At 40.0% G+C, this 17,739-nt stretch overlaps 1 protein-coding gene across 1 annotated transcript in view; it reads left to right on the top strand.

The window, feature by feature from the left end:
• LOC111217808 (insulin-like growth factor 2 mRNA-binding protein 1) overlaps positions 1-17,739 on the top strand; it is an 80,815-nt gene that overhangs the window by 29,103 nt on the left and 33,973 nt on the right. Inside the window, exon 3 of the mRNA XM_022739784.1 lies at positions 12,535-12,583. Within this exon, the coding sequence (XP_022595505.1) occupies positions 12,535-12,583 (49 nt within the window). The remainder of the gene's footprint in view (positions 1-12,534; positions 12,584-17,739) is intronic.

Genomic DNA, 17,739 nt, shown 5'->3' with positions numbered 1-17,739 from the left:
TACGTGAGCTGCACCCGCTGCTCTGATTATTCTCCTATATTTCACCACGCAGAGGCTTTTCTCGCGATAATAACGTAACAAAATTAATCTCGAGGTAGACGCGCATAAAGCTATTTCAAGTTCTTTTTAATGAAAAAAAAGAAAAAAAAAGAAGTGTAATTACATAACCACCGGTTTAGTCAGTTCCACCTTCTCAAAATGGAGCCTCTCGCCTCTCCAAAATGGAGGGCTGCCTGTCGCACCAGCTGCAGGCGGGGTCAGAGTGGAGAACACAGCCTGAACTTTGACCCATACTGTTGCACCCCCCTCCTCTTTTTTCCCTAAATGAATTCCAGAACTGAGGCCTCCCTCTCTCTCCAACATGTCGCCCACCCCTATGTTAAATTGTAACTTCACTCATTCCGCATTTTCCTTTGTACAGCAGCAGGTTACTTATTAAAAAAAAAAAAAAAAAAAAAAGTCGCATTGAGAAATTCTGCTGTATATGCGTATGTAGGCTTTTGTGTTACGTGGTATTCTATGTTATGTTACGTTGCTATAAGTCTGCAAACAGGCGGTGCTCATCCGTATCATTCATATCATGTCATGTAATAAACAGTGTTAATGTTTCTCCCAGAAGCCGACGAGGCTCGTTGTAGCCTGTTCTCCTGACGTGACCGTGGGAGCATCAATAATGATGATAATCATTATTAGGAATTCGCTCAAAATTATACAGAAAATGATCATTTAAAAGAAAAAAAGTGTAACTTGATATGTATTTTTTTAAGAGAAAATAGGTTTTTGTTCTGCTGTTTAGGCCAGAGGAATAATTTTCTGTATCTATTATCTTACTATTTTTTTTCTGATTTTATAATAGCAATGCATAAGAAATGAATAGCTATAAAGGGAAGGCAATGCAGTAATGTGCAAGTACACACACACACACACACACACACACACACCCTCACACACATATAAATATTTTATACATGAGTGCCTTTGCACATAGCAGCGCTGTCAGCCCGCTGTAAGATGCGTAAGTTTTGATTGGACAGGAATCACCTTTAAATAGGGTTTTAGTGTAGGGGCCATTGTAGTGAGGGGGCAGAGTGGGGGTAAGTTACCAGGGCCCAACAAAGCCTGAAATTAATTTGACATTATGAGCACAAAATGTAAACTATTGTGTGGGGAATAAATAGTTTGAAAGGTTCCTACTTGTATCTAGTGCTTCTGAGGCCCCTCCCCCCTCTGACAGGTGCTAATGGTTTAGTCCAGTCCTGCGGTCAGATGGACAGGTGAACTTTGAGGCAATCATGTCATTTAAAAAAGTAAAAGTTGGCACAGCTGAGTGAGCACACTATGTCAGACTGGTTTATATTTATATGTGACATGGTTGATGCATGAAGCAGTGTTGCGTTCAGGTTGAGAAGCAGCTGCAGCACCATAATCATCATCTTGTCATGTTACAGAGGATGTCACAGTGTTACAGTCACATCATGAATTGCATGGGAAAATTTATTTCAGTCATTTTCAGCAGTTTGCACTAAGAGGAGATTTGCAACACCATAAAGTTGTCTGTTTTATTGCACAATGTTATTTAAATGATTATAATTTTAACATGCGTGTAATACACAATGCTTTTATGTTTACTGTTATGATTATTTAACATGACTCTCCGTATCAAGTGTTAATACATGGTCTACTTCTTTCATATATCTTTGTGTCTTTAGGTCTGTATAGTTTTATGATGATGCTTATATAGTGTTGCAGGCTGGGCTATAGCACTAGTGGGAAACTAATTCACCTTAATTCTGCAAATAAAACTTGATTTGTGTGAAGTCTTATTTGATATATTTTTTAATTGAAGGAAACACAGTAAAAGAGTAATCCTGAGTGAAGGGACCAGAGTAAGATGTCTTTCTACCTTTGTCCAATGCTCAGGGTTTACTGACATAAATAATATTTTGTAATATTCTTATAGAGTGAAAGCTTCACACAGTGACTCAGTCTGTTGGGAAAATATACTGAGACTTTATTAAATAAGTTCAAAACACTTGCTGATTACCATGATAACCACTACAAATGCACAGGCTTACACTGGTTGATTTAGGTGTTTGTATAGGCGTGGCAGTCGATTATTAAACAGGCACTGCTCTCCGGCTGCATATGTACGGGGTCCAGATGTTTGTGCTGGTTCATTGGACCGGTGGGTTTCTGTCAAGTTAGCGAGATGATCTTGATCTTTTCCCCTATAAATCTGGGTCAATCAGAGAGTAATGACAGTTGTGATAGGGCGGCTATCTTTCTGTCTGAGAGAAGATGTCCCAAATGGCAGGAAATGGTGCCACCCATACGGGTTGCACGGATGTGTGAAATGAGCGCTCCTCCTCATTTACCCTGTAAAAAAAAAAAAACAAAAAAAAAAACACTTGCTCTTTCCCATCACAGTTCTTGTTCACACTCGTGCATTTACACATATTTACAGTTGACGGCTGCCACACTCTCCTCCACTGACTGATGTTGCTGCGCTCAGGTTACCAAGAATTCAGTCTTTCTTCAACTACCATTACCTTCTCCTTCCTTACTCTTCCTCCTCTTCCTCTCTTCTTCCTTCCCCTTGATCTCACCACCTCCGCTGACTGGTTTTTCTCTCTCCTCCAGGTATTAAATTTAAGCTTTTAAGTGAACCTTTGATTGCAATTTTATTGTTGTGTAGATTTCAAAAATTATAACAGAATGAGGAAAACTGGCAAAACACCTAAACAGTGTTTTATTACAAGGTTATTTTAAATTCAATCTCCTTCTTATCATATGATCCGCAGCTCTAAGAAACTGTGTGTGCCTCGCCTCAAAAATACATGATGTGCCGACACTCTCACTGCACATTTCTCTTCCATAGATACCACTTTATGTGCAGAAAATGGTGCATGCATGGTTTTTGTGCGTACGCATCATTTATGCATCTGGTCCCAGGAGAGGGACTGGAGGAAAGGGGAGGAAGGGACAGCAGAGAAGAAAGGTGGAAGAAAGACAAGACAATAGGAGGAGGCAACAGAGAAAGAGAGTCGAAGTTACAGAGAGGAGAGAGCCGGCTTCCTGGATATGAGGAAAATTAGATTATTGGCAGTTCAGCAATTTATATTAATTCTAGAAGTTAAGCTGGACACCTTCAGTTTCTGTTTCCATATAAATGTGGTGCAAAGTTCAGGGAAAAGCAAATTAATTTGTGGTTCCTTTTAAATACTATTACTACTCAGGAGGGGGCGCAGCAACCACAATAAGCAACCTTCCTCTTTGTATTGTAGTGCATCATTACTGTTTCCTTGGTAATTACATCCAGGTTTTCAACTAAACAAGTGGATTAGAAAGTGATGTAATGATAAACCAGACATTTTGATGTTTTTTGATTGTGTTGAACTTTAAATTCAATTCAGTTTTAATTATTTTTATTTATATAACATACATTATCTCAAGGGATCTTACAGAGTGAGAATGAGACCTTACAATATTATAAAGACAAACACAACTCAGGGTTCAGGATTTAGAACTCAGGGTGGGCAGCCATCTTCCTCAACTGGTTTGGTGGAGAGGAGAGAACTGAAGGAGAGAGGAGAAAGACCAGGAACAGTTTTATATATTCAGGCACTATCAGACTGTTTGTTATAATATTAATGATATAGTATATTATAGTGATACTTTTAGGTGCAATAATGTTATTAATAATAACAGCAGCAATGATGGCAGCACCATATAAGAAGCACTGCATCAGTTCCCCCAGAGGCCATAGCGTCAGGGGCTGACTTGAGCCAGCTCTAACTATAAAAGCAAAGTTTTAATTCTACTCTTACACTTAAAACTTCCCTGAAGGCTTTGCCTCCCATTCTACTCTTAAAAACTCTAGAAACCATAAGTAGTCCTGTGTTTAGAGAGTGATGTGTGCTGTAACAGGGTATCATGAGGTCATTAAGATGCAGTGGGGGCTTTGTACATAAGGAGATGGGCTTTGAAATTGCCTCTGGATTTCACAAGGAACCAATGTAGAGCGGCCAACACAGGAGAAATATGTTCTCTTTTCTAGTTCCTTCTAGCATCTTGGATCAACTGGAGGATTTTGGGGTCATCCTGATAATAAGGAATTACAATAGTCCAGTTTAGAGGTAACAAATGCATGGACTAGTATTTCAGCATCCTTTTGAGACAGGATGTTTCTTATTTTCACAATATTTCGCAGGTGGAATAAAGCTGTTAGGTACTTGTTTTACGTGTGAAGTAAGGGACATGTCCTGGTCAGAAATTACCCCAAGGTTCCTTAGATTTCAACTGGAGGCCAGAGTAATGCCATCCAAAGTAATTATATTATTAGCTAATGTGTTTATGAGATGTTTATGGCCAAGTACAATAACTTCAGTTTTGTCTGAGTTTAAAAGTAAACAATCACAGGTCATCCAGGTCTTTATGTCTTCAAGACATGCCTGAAGTTTGGCCACCTGATTAGTCTCATCTGGTTTCATAGATAAGGACAGCTGGGTGACATCTGTGTAACAATGGAAATTTATGTGGTTCTTCCCGATAATATTGCCTAAAGGAGGCATATATAGGATGAAAAGTATCAGTCCTAGCACAGAACCCTGTGGAACTCCCATGACTAACTAACTGTGCATTGGGGAGTCATTATTAACATGAACAAACTGGAATCTATCCAGTAAATAGGATTTAAACCAGTCTAGGGCGGTTCCTTTAATCCCATTGACATGTTACACCCTCTGTAACAAAATTGTGTGATCGATGGTGTCATGTCTTGCCGGACAAGTATAGAGATGAGTCCATTATCTGAGGCCGTGAGAAATTTGCTGGTAACTTTAACCAGTGCTGTTTCTGTGCTATGATGAGCTTTAAATCCTGATAGAAAATCTTCAAACATACTATTCCTATGCAAATAATCTGACAATTGGTTTGCAGGAGGTTTTTGGTATTTGTAAAGAAGCTCAGAAGTCATTACTACTGATCAGTAGAGCTATGACTCTATCAGCTTGGTTTAAGTGCTGGTGCCTGTGGTTCTGGCATTACAGAAGGCTTTGTTATGTTATTAGATCTTTTCCAGTCTAGGCAAAAATTCCTCTAGATTGGTGGAATGGCACTTCCTTTACAGCTTTCATGATGTCTGTTTTAAAGCGTGCATTTGTGTCTAGCCTCCTGATTCACTACCTTCTTTTCAGAGGGGCAACAGTGTCAAGTGTTGTATGGAGTGTGTCTCTATCACCAAGATCATCAACTTGTGTGGGAATAAAGTTGAGATAGCTGTCCTTCATTGTATTGACACATGCTATTGGAGTAAATAACAATGGAATTTGGTTACAGCATTATCAGATAGAAACCTACTCTAATGGAATGTTTTCCCAAATGGTTCGCTAGCTTTTGCTTACACTTTTCTCTACTTCACCTCAACTCTTCTCTGCACCAAAATTCATTCATGCAGTATCTAATTTACCTGCTGAAATGGCAGTCTTAGCGGTTCAGAAACAGTGATAATGGCTGTGTTTATTGGAAGGGTCTATGGGTGGAACGATAAAGATATTTCGTTGATGGAAAGACATGGAGCTAGATGATAGGATTTTGGCTGGTAACAAGGTTAATATGAATGCGTAATGATGATGTTTGGTTGCTCCTCACCATTAGAAATAAAAAATTCATCTGAGATTTTATGCTGGCCAGATAGCTCTTATAAAATATTAACCCCCTGCACTTCCATGCTCCTCTAGCTTGCAGTCAACGTGTGCTTTGTATTTGGGGACATTTGAGAGCATTGAGTGAGTAGTAAGGTTTTCGTAATGGTAGCAGGTAATGGATATACCGGAACCCACAGTCTCTAAATGTGTTTCATGCTAGTACTCACAGATGGGACCAGAGCATAAAAAATATCCAAATCACACAGTTATCTTTTAACTGCTTCTTTAGAAGGAATAGTTTGTCATTTTTTAGATTATTAATTTCCTGCTGAGAGTTGGAAAAGAAGATTCATACACTCTAAGCTGTCCATTATATATAAGGTTACAACCAATTCTTATTAACTTAGATTAACTTAGTATAAATACTGAAAAAAAGCGAGAAACAGTTAGCTTGACTCTGTCCAAAGATAACAAATTCCACCTATCAGCACCTCTAAAGCTCGTTAATAACATGATATCTCTTGTTTGTTTAATTCATATCAGTGTGCTAAGAAATAGTCAAGCCCCCCTCTAATATGGCAAATTGTTTTTACTTTTTGGTTTTTGTACATATCAAACAAACAAGTAGATGGATTTTGTTAACTGTAGACAGAGCCAGACTAGCTGCAGTCTTAATGCAAACCCAAGCTAACCTTGGCTGGATGGACAGACAGGGTGGTATTCATTTTCTTGTCTAACTCTTGGCAAGAAAGTGAGTAAGCTACAGTGACTCACTATCAGAAAGTGATTAGATGGGCCGAGACTAGCTGGTTTGCATGCTAACTTCAGTAAAAGAAAAGAAGCGTTAGAAATAGAAGCAAAACAAAAGTTAACATTGGGATTGCTTTCCACGGCTGGAGATAGCTTTTGGCAAGTAAAGGAATAAAGTTTGATGCTAAACCCGCAACGTGTCTTCTAGACTGGTAAGTGAACAGCTTTTAATTCTAACAGCTATGTTTGCTACATAGCAATAGCAAACCTTACAAAAGGGGCCTTTAAGGGGAACCTCTTGTATGTAGATGGAAATTATACATTTTGCTGAATCATGTTTTGTTTGTTTCAGAGATTTATAGCCACAAGCTATATTGTTTCCTTATTGTTTTCATTGAATTTTCCTTTATTTTCTCATTTGATTGTCTGTATGGAAACTGTAGCTGCTTGTACAAAAACAAAACAAAACACAGACATTGCATATTTGTGCCTGTTCATTCTAGAGATGATGACTGTGGTGGCTTATTTTAATGTTGAATACAGACTTGGAAACATTGCGATTGCCACTGTTGAATCAACAGTGTTTAGGAAGTTCCTTGTGATACCAGTGAGGGATGCTTTACATTGCTCATGTGGTCGCTTGCATCACTGACCACCTTCAAATGTAGCCTGAATCATCAGGTTTCTGTTGGAAGGATTTGGCACAAACATTTTCCTATTTATCCATTCTTAATGATCATGTCTTCTCTGGACATAAACAACTTGAAACTGTGACTGAGAGTGAAAACTGGGGGTTGGGGTTAGGGCTAGGTCTTAAACCACACAGAATTCTTTCACCTTGTTTATTGAGTCTGTTATGCTCATTTGTTAAGTGTGGCCCCGAAGCATTGTGGGTTTCCACATAGTTTGTTGGTGAAGTCACTTGGGACCCTTGCAGACCAGTGCTAGTACTCAGTGCAGTGAAACTGTGGATAAAAGGCTTTGCGATATATTGACGAGCCCTTGTGTAGCAGTCAGCTGGAACCATAGGTACTTTGTTTTCCTTTCACAGGGAAGGGTTTTCCCAGTTGCATCATCTTGATGTCAGTATGGGTTCCTCTTGCCCTCTTTTCTTGTGTTTGATGTGACATAGCACATTCCTGAAACCTGATTCAACAATTATGGATGAATTAAGTCAATCTGAAATCGAAAACAATGAACTTTAGCTCCACCACACATCTTCTTTTCCTTGCACACTCAAGACTTGTCAATATGAATGAATATTTACCTGAGTTAGCATGTTAAAATGATCACCTGTCATCTGGGTTGTGTACACTCGCCTGAAAAAGTTGTCAGTCAAACCCGTCAAACAGGCCTCTTTCTGGCATTGAAAATTCCCACTGGGAACCATAAGGCACCGCCAACATACACATACTTGAACACATTATCCCTCGATTTCATAGTCATAATTCATCCAAGACTTTAGATGACTGTGTGGCTGTGAGTGGCATCATGCCCATGTTACTGTGTATAGGTTAGGGTTAGTGTTATATGAATGTGTGTCTCTGACTGACTCTTGGATTTATCAGTTTTAAAAGAAGCACTGCTGTGTAACACACACACACACACACACACACACACACACACACACACACACACACACACACACACACACACACACACACACACACACACATAGTTTCCCAGAAACTTTGCTGTTAGTGTAGCTACACTACACAACACCAAGTAGATGAATGTAGATGTTTATAGGAAGGTCAGTAAATCATAGATAGCCCTTTCCAGTGCTTTACTGTGCATTCACAGTGGGCAACCTGATCAATAAAATCACCAGAGGTCCATTCATGGCCTACAGTGCTGAGCAAATAGAAACACTCAGGGTTTCATTGTCATTGGTTTTCACAACTACAGGTCTAACTGGCAACTTCGGCCATAATTTAAACTTTCCAAGTTCTCTATAACTTGTGACGTTTTTAAAGGTGGGTCGACAACATTTCCCATTTCCTGACAAATATAAACCAACTGGATTATCTAAAAAACACACTGTCACAAAATTGAAAACAGGCCAGTTTCAGTAGATATATACACATACATACACACACACATGCGCATATAATGTATATAATAAAAAAAGTAGTTAAGGTACAATTTCTAAAGGAAAGTCAGAAAAACTTTACATTAGGCTCGCTGACCTATATTCATATAGGTCCATGTCTTTTGTTGTATTATGCTTTATAGGTTATGAAACAAGCCCAAACCAAAATTGTTTATACCTGCTGTAATTTGAACAGAATACACACTTTTTGAAAGTTACAAAAATTGTTGAATGCAGTCACTGTATTGTTAAAAAGATGTGGAGTCGGGGGGGGGGGGGGTTCAGATACTGTTTGTCTGCACTCCAGTGAAGCATACTGATGCTTTAAGACTTTCTGAGGTCACCAGGAGCGCCTGACTGCATCTTTAGACAACCATTTAGTAAAGAACAACACATCAACAATATCACTTCACTATCAGTTGGGGTCAGCATGCTAATAATTGGGAGGAGGTAGTTTTGCTGGGCAAGTGTCACTGTGCAACAATCTATGTCTTGTGACAGTTACAGTTGCTGATGCAGTTAATTTTGAAGTAGCACCATGTCTGGAAGTGTAACAAGCAAGTAGCCTATATCTCTATGTCAGTGTAGGGCTGGGTGATGTGACATGACAAATCAATATTTACAATAATTATTTCTAACTTTTATCTTGATTAGAATAAATGAACTTTGGCGCTTATCGGTCACTCTCTTTTTTTTGAGCCATGAACACTTCATATTCGACAATGTGATTGTGTTCCAAGTGATTAAACAACCTTTTGTTGCTGACATAGTTTTTCTGCAGTGTTTGCATTTGATCCTTTTTGTTCGGTGTCGTCTTCACTGAAGCCAAAACGAAGGACACGTCCTCTTTTTAGCTAGAAGCTGCTCGGTTTGAGGCCCAGTGTTTGCGCTGGTGTCGTCCATATCAGCAGCTTCACTTTGAGTGAACGAGGACTAACGTTAGTTGGATTTGGTGGAGGCACGTGACTGAACAGGAGGTAGTATTTTCCAGGAGGGGACAGTTCATGAACGCAGCATTGGGGAAAGTCTGAAGTGAATTAACTGTCATGAGCGAGATGAAGTCGTGAGAGGTTTTTTGTTTAATCGCCCAGCTCTACAGTGTAGTAACGAACATGTATCGCTCTTTAGATCATTAGGTTGAAAAGGAAGTCTCTGAAAAGGAGTTGGAAGCTGCTAATGTGGGGGAGGGGTGGGGAGGTAGGAGGCACAAAGAATGGAAAGGAAAGCAATGTTGATGATGATTCTTTCTCGAAAGATCATACTGATGGGGTTTACATATTCCTCTGTCCTCTTTTCTCATTTAGCTTCATGAAAGGGTAGTAGGCTACAACGCCCTCATATCCACAGACACACCTCATTGTGCTCCTGGGGCCACCTCTGTCTGGTCTGAAGACCTATGACCCTTGGCCTTTGACCCCTCCTAGAAGCAAAAACCTTTCCCTCCCCTTTGGTTCTGTTCTCCACCTCCTCCTCCTCCTCAAGGACCACACTCCTTTTCATTCTCTTGGCTTCTTTTCTTTCTCCTCCTTCTTTCTCTCCGGCCCTTTTGTCCTGCTGGAGGCCGGAGCTGAGCGTGGATTTAATGCCTTCACAGCTGAGGGAACCTCAACAGCTCCAGCTTTTACGTTCACGACTTCAGACATTCTCAAGCTTCACTGACAACGTGTTTCCATCTTGGATGCATATCAACAAGGAGTCACGGATGAGGGTCCCAGTGCAGTGTTTCCTCGTTTCAGTGGTGCAAATTTATTTTGAATGAAGCACAATAATTATGTTACCCACCTCAAATTCTATTCAACAATTTGTTTTTCAGGTATATGTGCAATTAACGGCAAATACGCCTGATACTAATGACATTGTGTTAAGCACTGAATGATAATACAACGGCATGTCACAGCGCTTGGAAACAAAAGGTGCAGAATCATAATTTGAAGGGTTTATTTGGCATTCAGCTCAGGGTGACGGAGGATGGGCGAGCTAACAATGCAGCCCACCTCCACGTAGGTAGAAGTCAGAGATATTTAAAATGAAATGAGAGAACAGAAGAGTGAACGAGCGTGTAAGCAAATGTGAAGCGTGTTGTTTTGTTGTCCGTCCACTCGCCCATCCATCGTCTTTCCCCACCCATTCCTAACCTGTTGCCATGGTTTCAGCCAATGGGGGTAGTCAGTGGGTTGGCAGGCGGCGACGACAGGGGTCGAACAAGTTCGCTGATGTTGGCTGGATGGGGGTTGGGATGTGTATGTGGGGGTGATGGTTAGGAATGGCGTTTGAGAGGATAATGGGGGGTTGATGTGTTGATAAGGTAGAACTGCATGTGTGGGGTCACGGGGGCCTTTTGGCGTGTATGGTGGGAGGTGTGCATGTGGAGGTGTGGGGAAGGGGCCTGTTTTTTATGTGTGTTTGGCAGGTTTGGGGGTGGAGTTAGTGATACAGCTCAGCATTGATTGAGGATCAAAGGGATTTTCCATTTTTTTTTTTTTTTTTTGGATGGGGGGGTGTCAGGTATTCTGGATGCACAAAAGACTATTCATCTGTGCTGGAGCCTCCTGGGGGTTTGGGTGGGGTTTAGTTGGGGAGCTGGAGATGGGGGTTGGTTGTTGTTGGTTTGGGTTTAGGGCCATTGATACACATTTGGGCGGGTTGGTATAGTAGAGATAGTAAAGGATAGTAAAGGGTGGTAAAGATGGGACACTGCACTGTTTCACATTATTATTTAGAGTCATTTCCAATGAGTCCCCATAGCACAACTCTTCAATATAAGCAGCTTCAGTAAGGAGGTCAAAGGTCAAAGGTTCAGCACTAATACGACAGATGCAAGAACAGTCCTATGCAGGGATGGGTTTCCTTTAGTTGCAACTAAAGCTCATGTCAGAAGCAAAAGGAAAATTGTTATGGTTTCCTGTTTATGCTCCATTTTCAGTAAGGCAATTTAGAGAACAAGCTATTTAAATCCATGCTATTAAATGCATATGTAATCTTTTTTATGTGCGAAGATTCATAATAAATAATTATTTCCAATCAGTTTCTTCAGCATTTACTTTCTCAGAGTCAATAATGAAACCATGACTGATACGATACTCAAGTGTGAGAGTTCTCCAGCGATCACTCCGATCAAAACCCAAGGTCACCATAAAAGAGCTCTTTGTGTTCCTAATGTATTGAAGGCTGGCGGGGAAGGAGGGTCGTTACTGAGGATGTTTATCTGCAACAGTAAAGCAGTTTCTACCACTTGGGTTACCAGCCCTGTTAAGACAGAGATGCTCATACGTTACTTAACTTTTAATCAAGCAAACACACACACTTAACCATGTTTGATACATCGTCTGTTTTCAGTACAGTGTAGTGCTGTGGATGAGCGATGTGTTCAGGGACGTAGCTGCAGACTGTGTGAATGGTGACGGACTGGTAAAAACTAAAACTACTATGTTTCGAGCGCCTAAAACCGACACTTTTGGAAACGCTGACTGCCGCTCCCTATTGGTTCTTATCAGCCTCGATACCAGTGAAAGCAACATGAATAATGAATTACTAGCTTTACTGTCATTGTTGTCTTTGCTAACAGCTGTTGAAGTTAAATTCTGCATTTTAACACTGAAACTTCCTTTTCTGCAGTATTTTTCGCAACTAAATAACTGTAGAGATCTGCTTCCTGTTTACACCAGCTAGCTCGCACATGCCCAGTGTAGGTGAAGAGACGTGTATGTGTGTGTTTTCAGGTGTGTTAGTCTGGACAGAGATTGTTTCTGATATGGAGCTAAAACGGCCATCTGGACAGAGATCCTTATACCTGTGCTCTTTGTGCAGCACTGGTGTGTATGTGGTATGACGCTGTGTGATGTAGTGGTGATACACCAGTTTGATTTACTTGTTTTCCTCTTTCCACCTGTTTATCTCTCAAGTAAGTTCTGGTTTCTTTCACTTCGTTTCACTCTCTCATCCCCAAACCCTCAGTCTGGACAGTGTTGCACCTGTCATCAGTGTTTATTGTGTTTCAATATTCATTTTTTTAAACTTGCTAACATCTCGTTTGTTTTCTCTCTTCAGGACCAGGAAACTGCAGATCAGAAACATCCCACCTCACCTACAGTGGGAGGTGAGTTCACCCTCATCATTTCTCTTGTTTGGTTCATTTACACAGTGTATCACTGTGACTTCACTCTGCTCACTACACACACCCCATTACCACCACACACACAACATCTTCTCTTGACATTCAGTGAAATCAGTTGTTCTGCTGTATGGATACAGCCTCTTTAAATGAACAAGCCCTCACACTGGCATCTGTAACTAACAACTTGACATGGACGTTTTAACTTCTCTTCTGAGCTGGCAGCAGTGTGTGGCATGGCAGGTTTCCACTGAGGAAACTAAAAGTTAGTTTCTTTGTGTAAGAATTTCTTTAACCAGTCAGCTAGCCAATATGCCTTTCCTTTTTTCTCTTAATTAGAAATGTGACACAGTTCTTTCCCCTAAATATGATTGCTGACTGAATGTCCCATTCACCCCTGTGGTGACTGCAAACAATGTACAATGCTCAGTTTTATTTACATTTGAAACAGGGTGTGTCCATCTAATAACAAATACAGGAGGATATTTTTTTCACCATTTTTCTGCCTCTGTAAATTATCACTTGGACTAATCTTGACTTTTTGATTGTAAACTCCAAAGAAGAGACAAACTTCATGACCCTGTTCATAAGGTTTCAAGAACAGCAGCCAGGAACAGTGAGCAGCTTTGGGTCATTTTCAAACTTGTGCTTACAAAGTTCTGGCACAATCAAGGTCCATATTTTACACTCTGGTGTTTTCTTTGAAGTGTTGATCCATTAGAAGATATATTTGTGGTTTTAAGAACCAAAAACCATATCAGTGTAGTTTTACATCTCCTCTCTCAGGCTTCTCTCTGGAGCTCTAGTTTTCTTCTCTCGCTGTTTTCTTAGTGACCCAGTAAAAATATAGCAGATTTAAGGAAAACACTCAGAGAAACAAAATCCTGCAATGTTGGATGGTGAGTCCAGTTGGGCGGGGCTTGGTGCATGACTGAGAGGGGTGAGTGCTTTGTTGTGACATCACAAAGTTACAGAAGTCCTGACGGCTGCTTTATAATCAAACAACACACGGACATCTGCCTTTACACTATATTGACCCTTAAGGTAAACAGTCATATTAGAATTCACAAACTTGTGGAAATGTAAGTTTTTATCTGGTGTTGCTGCAGTTTTCACAAAGTGATAGGTTTTCTATTGAAGTGAACCATCCTGAGCAGTTTCAATCTGTAGCTCTTAAAGAGAGTCTTAAAATACAGAGCAAATGAGTCGAGCTTTGTGCCAGCAATGAGCTCCACACATCAGAAGTCTAAGTCATGTCTTTGCACTGAAATGTTCTGCCAGTATAAACCTTATCAGGTCCAACCTGCAGCACAAAGCAGGAGTTATAACAGCACCAGTATCAGAGCGACAGCCAAAAATTTGAATTGTACATGAGTGCAAAGAAGTGATAACCATGCCACAACAGCAGTGGACAGTATTTCTTTGGTTGTAGATGAAGAGGCAATATGCACAACATCATCCTGATGCTCTGGACTGGCTCTGATAGATTTAATAGCTGCCTCCTCCCCACTTTCAGACAGCGAGCACAGGCTGCTGCTAACCGCTGTCTGACTCGTAAGAAGAAGAAGAAGAAGAAGAAGAATCCTTTATTATCAAAGTATGTTCTTACACACACAGGAAATTAGAGCTCAGCATTTAACCCATTAGTAAGTGGTGAACAAGCAGCTCCAGGGAGCAGTAGGGGGGTTAGGTGCCTTGCTCAAGGGTGCTTCAGCTGTGCATGCTGAGGGAGGGGAAACAGACAGCAGCTCTGTATACATTATTTATTATTATGCAGAAAGTGAAAGAAGAGGTGCAATAAAGGTAAACTATAGATGTAATGTACATTTTTATTTGCCTGCATGAAACCAAACAATGCATCAGTTCAAAAGCCTTACACTCCACCACCAGCTTCATCACAGCCGCTGAAAGATGTGCTGTGACTCCGGTTTGCATGCGAGAGTTAACGACATCAGGACACTGACAACATAAACCATGTTTAAAGACTGGACTGTTGCATCTGAAATCAAATAGATGGACTCAGCCTGCGGGGCGGGGGTGGGGGGTGTGGGGGTGGGGGGGGTTGCATTAAACAATTCAATTGCATTCAAGTAACTTTTAAAATGGTTTCTTTAACTTTTCGTTCTCCTCTTTTTGTCGCTCCCTGACTCATGCAGTAGTGACTTTTCTCTTACCCCTCACCACAGCTTTAGAGGAAGGAAACTGTTCTCCACCCAGAAAATGGGGTTCGAACTCTGTTACGTGACACAATGAGCTGCATCAAAGACGTGTCTTTTATAGTTCTCTCCACAGTTTTAGACTGACTCTTTCCCTCTTCAGTTTAGTTTACCATGCATCATAGTTACTATTATCACACAGAAGCTCGGTCATTTTTCTGGCACAACTTACAAGGTGCACGGAGAAAAGAAAAGTTTCAAGGGATCGAAACTCCAGTAACACTTGAAGTAATCAGAAGAACTTTTCTAGGGTCGTCATCGCAAAACACATCACAAGTAACATTTAACATATATAACAACCAATCATATGTGAACGCGTACATATCATTCTTCAGAGACGGGCTGGGCCTGCGGTCATGTGGCTCCGGGCCAATCGATGTCTCAGGCTGGTGGGGAATGTCCAGTAGAGGACACTATGTTTAGCTCATGGACTGCAGAAGTGATTAAGCCAAAGAGGTGGCACCAGAAGTGCATCTAAAGGGTTGCACTTAAGTTTGTACAGAAGGGTACTTACTCCAAAATGTGTCCATTTGATGTGTCAGAGGCCAACCCACCCCAAAACACTTGGATTTAAATAAAGTGCTGTTTATTTGAAAGGAAACAAGATGCAACATAAAAACTAGTCATCATAAAAATTCATAAATAAACACAAATACACCTAAACCACTGCAAATCCAAATAATTGAGATATACTATATTACTATAAAAACTATAAACACTATAAAAACGTGTTAATTGAATAAAGTCCTCATTCATGCCCCCTTGAAATAAACTTCTTCCTCACAGAGTCAACATTACCACCTCTTTGGCTCAATCACTTCTTCAGGCAAGGAGCTAAACATGGGGGCACCCATGTCCTCTATTGGATGTTCCCCACCAGCCTGAGACAACGATTGGCTTGAAACCACATGACCACAGGCCCAACCCCCTTTGAAGAAGCCCCATAGGCAGATATGTATGTGTTCACATATGATTGGCTGCTTTGATATTTTTCAGTCTCATACTTACCTTATTTAAATGTTACAATATATATATATGTATGTGTGTGTATATATATATATATATATATATATATATATGTATATATATGAAACAATACATACATATGAAACAAACTAAAACTATACTATAATATAAAGAATATTATAGAATAATTGTTTTTCCACAGGGCTGGAAGACCAAATAGATTCCTGACAAAACACAAAAGCATTTAAAAAATACTGTGATTTTACTTCTCTCACTCAAACCCTCCAAATGTCTTCAAACATATCATTTCTGTAGACTGTAGAAGTTGTATAAGAACTAACACTATATTTCAATAAAAAATACAAAGGACAAACTACACTTGATGTTCAGAGCAGCCAAATTTCTGCCTTCACTTCATCTTAATCTGTTGATTCATCAAACAGCATTGAATGCAGGAGATGAGGCTGGACAGTCAGTAGGCTCCATACACGTGTGTGTGTGTGTGTGTGTTGTTGTGTGTGTAGCTGTGTGTGTGTGTGTGTGTGTGTGTGTGCGCAACGTTACTGTTTTTGTGAGGGTGTGGCACACGGCCGGACTCTTCTGGCGAGCAAGTGCCTGCGGGATGTCACTCTGTGAGTGCACGTGTCTGAGTGCATGTGCACTTATGAGTGCGTGTGTGTGTTTGTGTGTGTGTGTGTGTGTAGTGTATCGCCAGTTCAATTTATGCTGGATCCTCTCCTCTCTTTTTTTAATCTCTCCGCTGCTCTGATGCTACAGACTGTGTCCACACGAGGGCAACATCTCACCACAGACCCGACTCGCATGTGGCGTTTACATGCTTCTTTTTATTGTGTTGGTTAATGTCATTGATCCTGTATTTATCATTTATTAATGTTATTTCAACATCTTGACCTTTTCACTTGTTGTTAGCCCCTCACTCCGACACACAACACAGTGTGTACTTAAAGCAATAAAGTGAGTAACAATATAAAGCTATTACTGATCATAGTGTCTGTCTCCATACATCTGCATATTCACATACATATTTATACTTTCAAATGCCCACATTTATAAACACAATACAGAACTCATAATTAAGAGAAACACAAAGTAACAGAAATGATAATCATAGTACGAACAAAAACCTTTGATATTTCATTATATAGAGGTAGACCTGCTACTGCTACAGGTTTCTATTACAATTTCACATTGATTACTTAAATCATCTTCTCTAAACATGATCTATCCGATGTTTCATTAACAATTATATAAGTGTAATTCATCACTTACCTTTGCTTTATTTAATTTAAAGGCCCATCTATTTTCCAGCACTTTTTCTTTCTTACTGATTTTATAAGTCACTTTTCCATACTGTAAATGTCTTCTACTGTTTCGAGCCACGCCATTTGCATGTTTCTGATCTAGGGCTGAACAATATGCACAACAAATCATATTTTGGCAAATGTTGTGATTGTAATATTAGTCACGATTTCAGTTGGAGCCGTATTTATACATTTAATTTCACTGAAGAAAATTATACAAAATATGAGATGTTAATTACCAAACCATCCATTTTCTTTAGTCCACTTATTTTATGTCTGTTGTGACAAATTTGACCTTCAATTAAAAAAAAAATGAAAAAAAAATGCAGCTCCTGCGACATGGATGTTGCAAAATATTTGGATTCAATATTCTGAACAGTAATGAACACGAAGGGTAAGATCATGAGCACATCCAGAGAGAATGAACAGCTAAGAAAGACAGAGGAGCTGACGCCTGAGGAAACATTCTTGCCCTTCAAAAATAAAGCACATTAGGTAAGTAGAGGACGCAAAGAGGGAAAACATCACCTGGAATCAAATAGAAATATGTAACTGTAAAAATGTAGATGTTACATTTATACAATTAGGTGCAGCATATTTGAAAACACAAGCTCTTCAGGAATTCTTATTCTGTCGT

Source organism: Seriola dumerili, unplaced genomic scaffold (genome assembly GCF_002260705.1).
Source record: "Seriola dumerili isolate Sdu_G_001 unplaced genomic scaffold, Sdu_1.0 BDQW01000045.1, whole genome shotgun sequence".
NCBI lineage: Eukaryota > Metazoa > Chordata > Actinopteri > Carangiformes > Carangidae > Seriola > Seriola dumerili.
The sequence above is the reverse complement of the archived record's forward strand: the minus strand, read 5'-3'. Positions and strand labels throughout refer to the sequence as shown.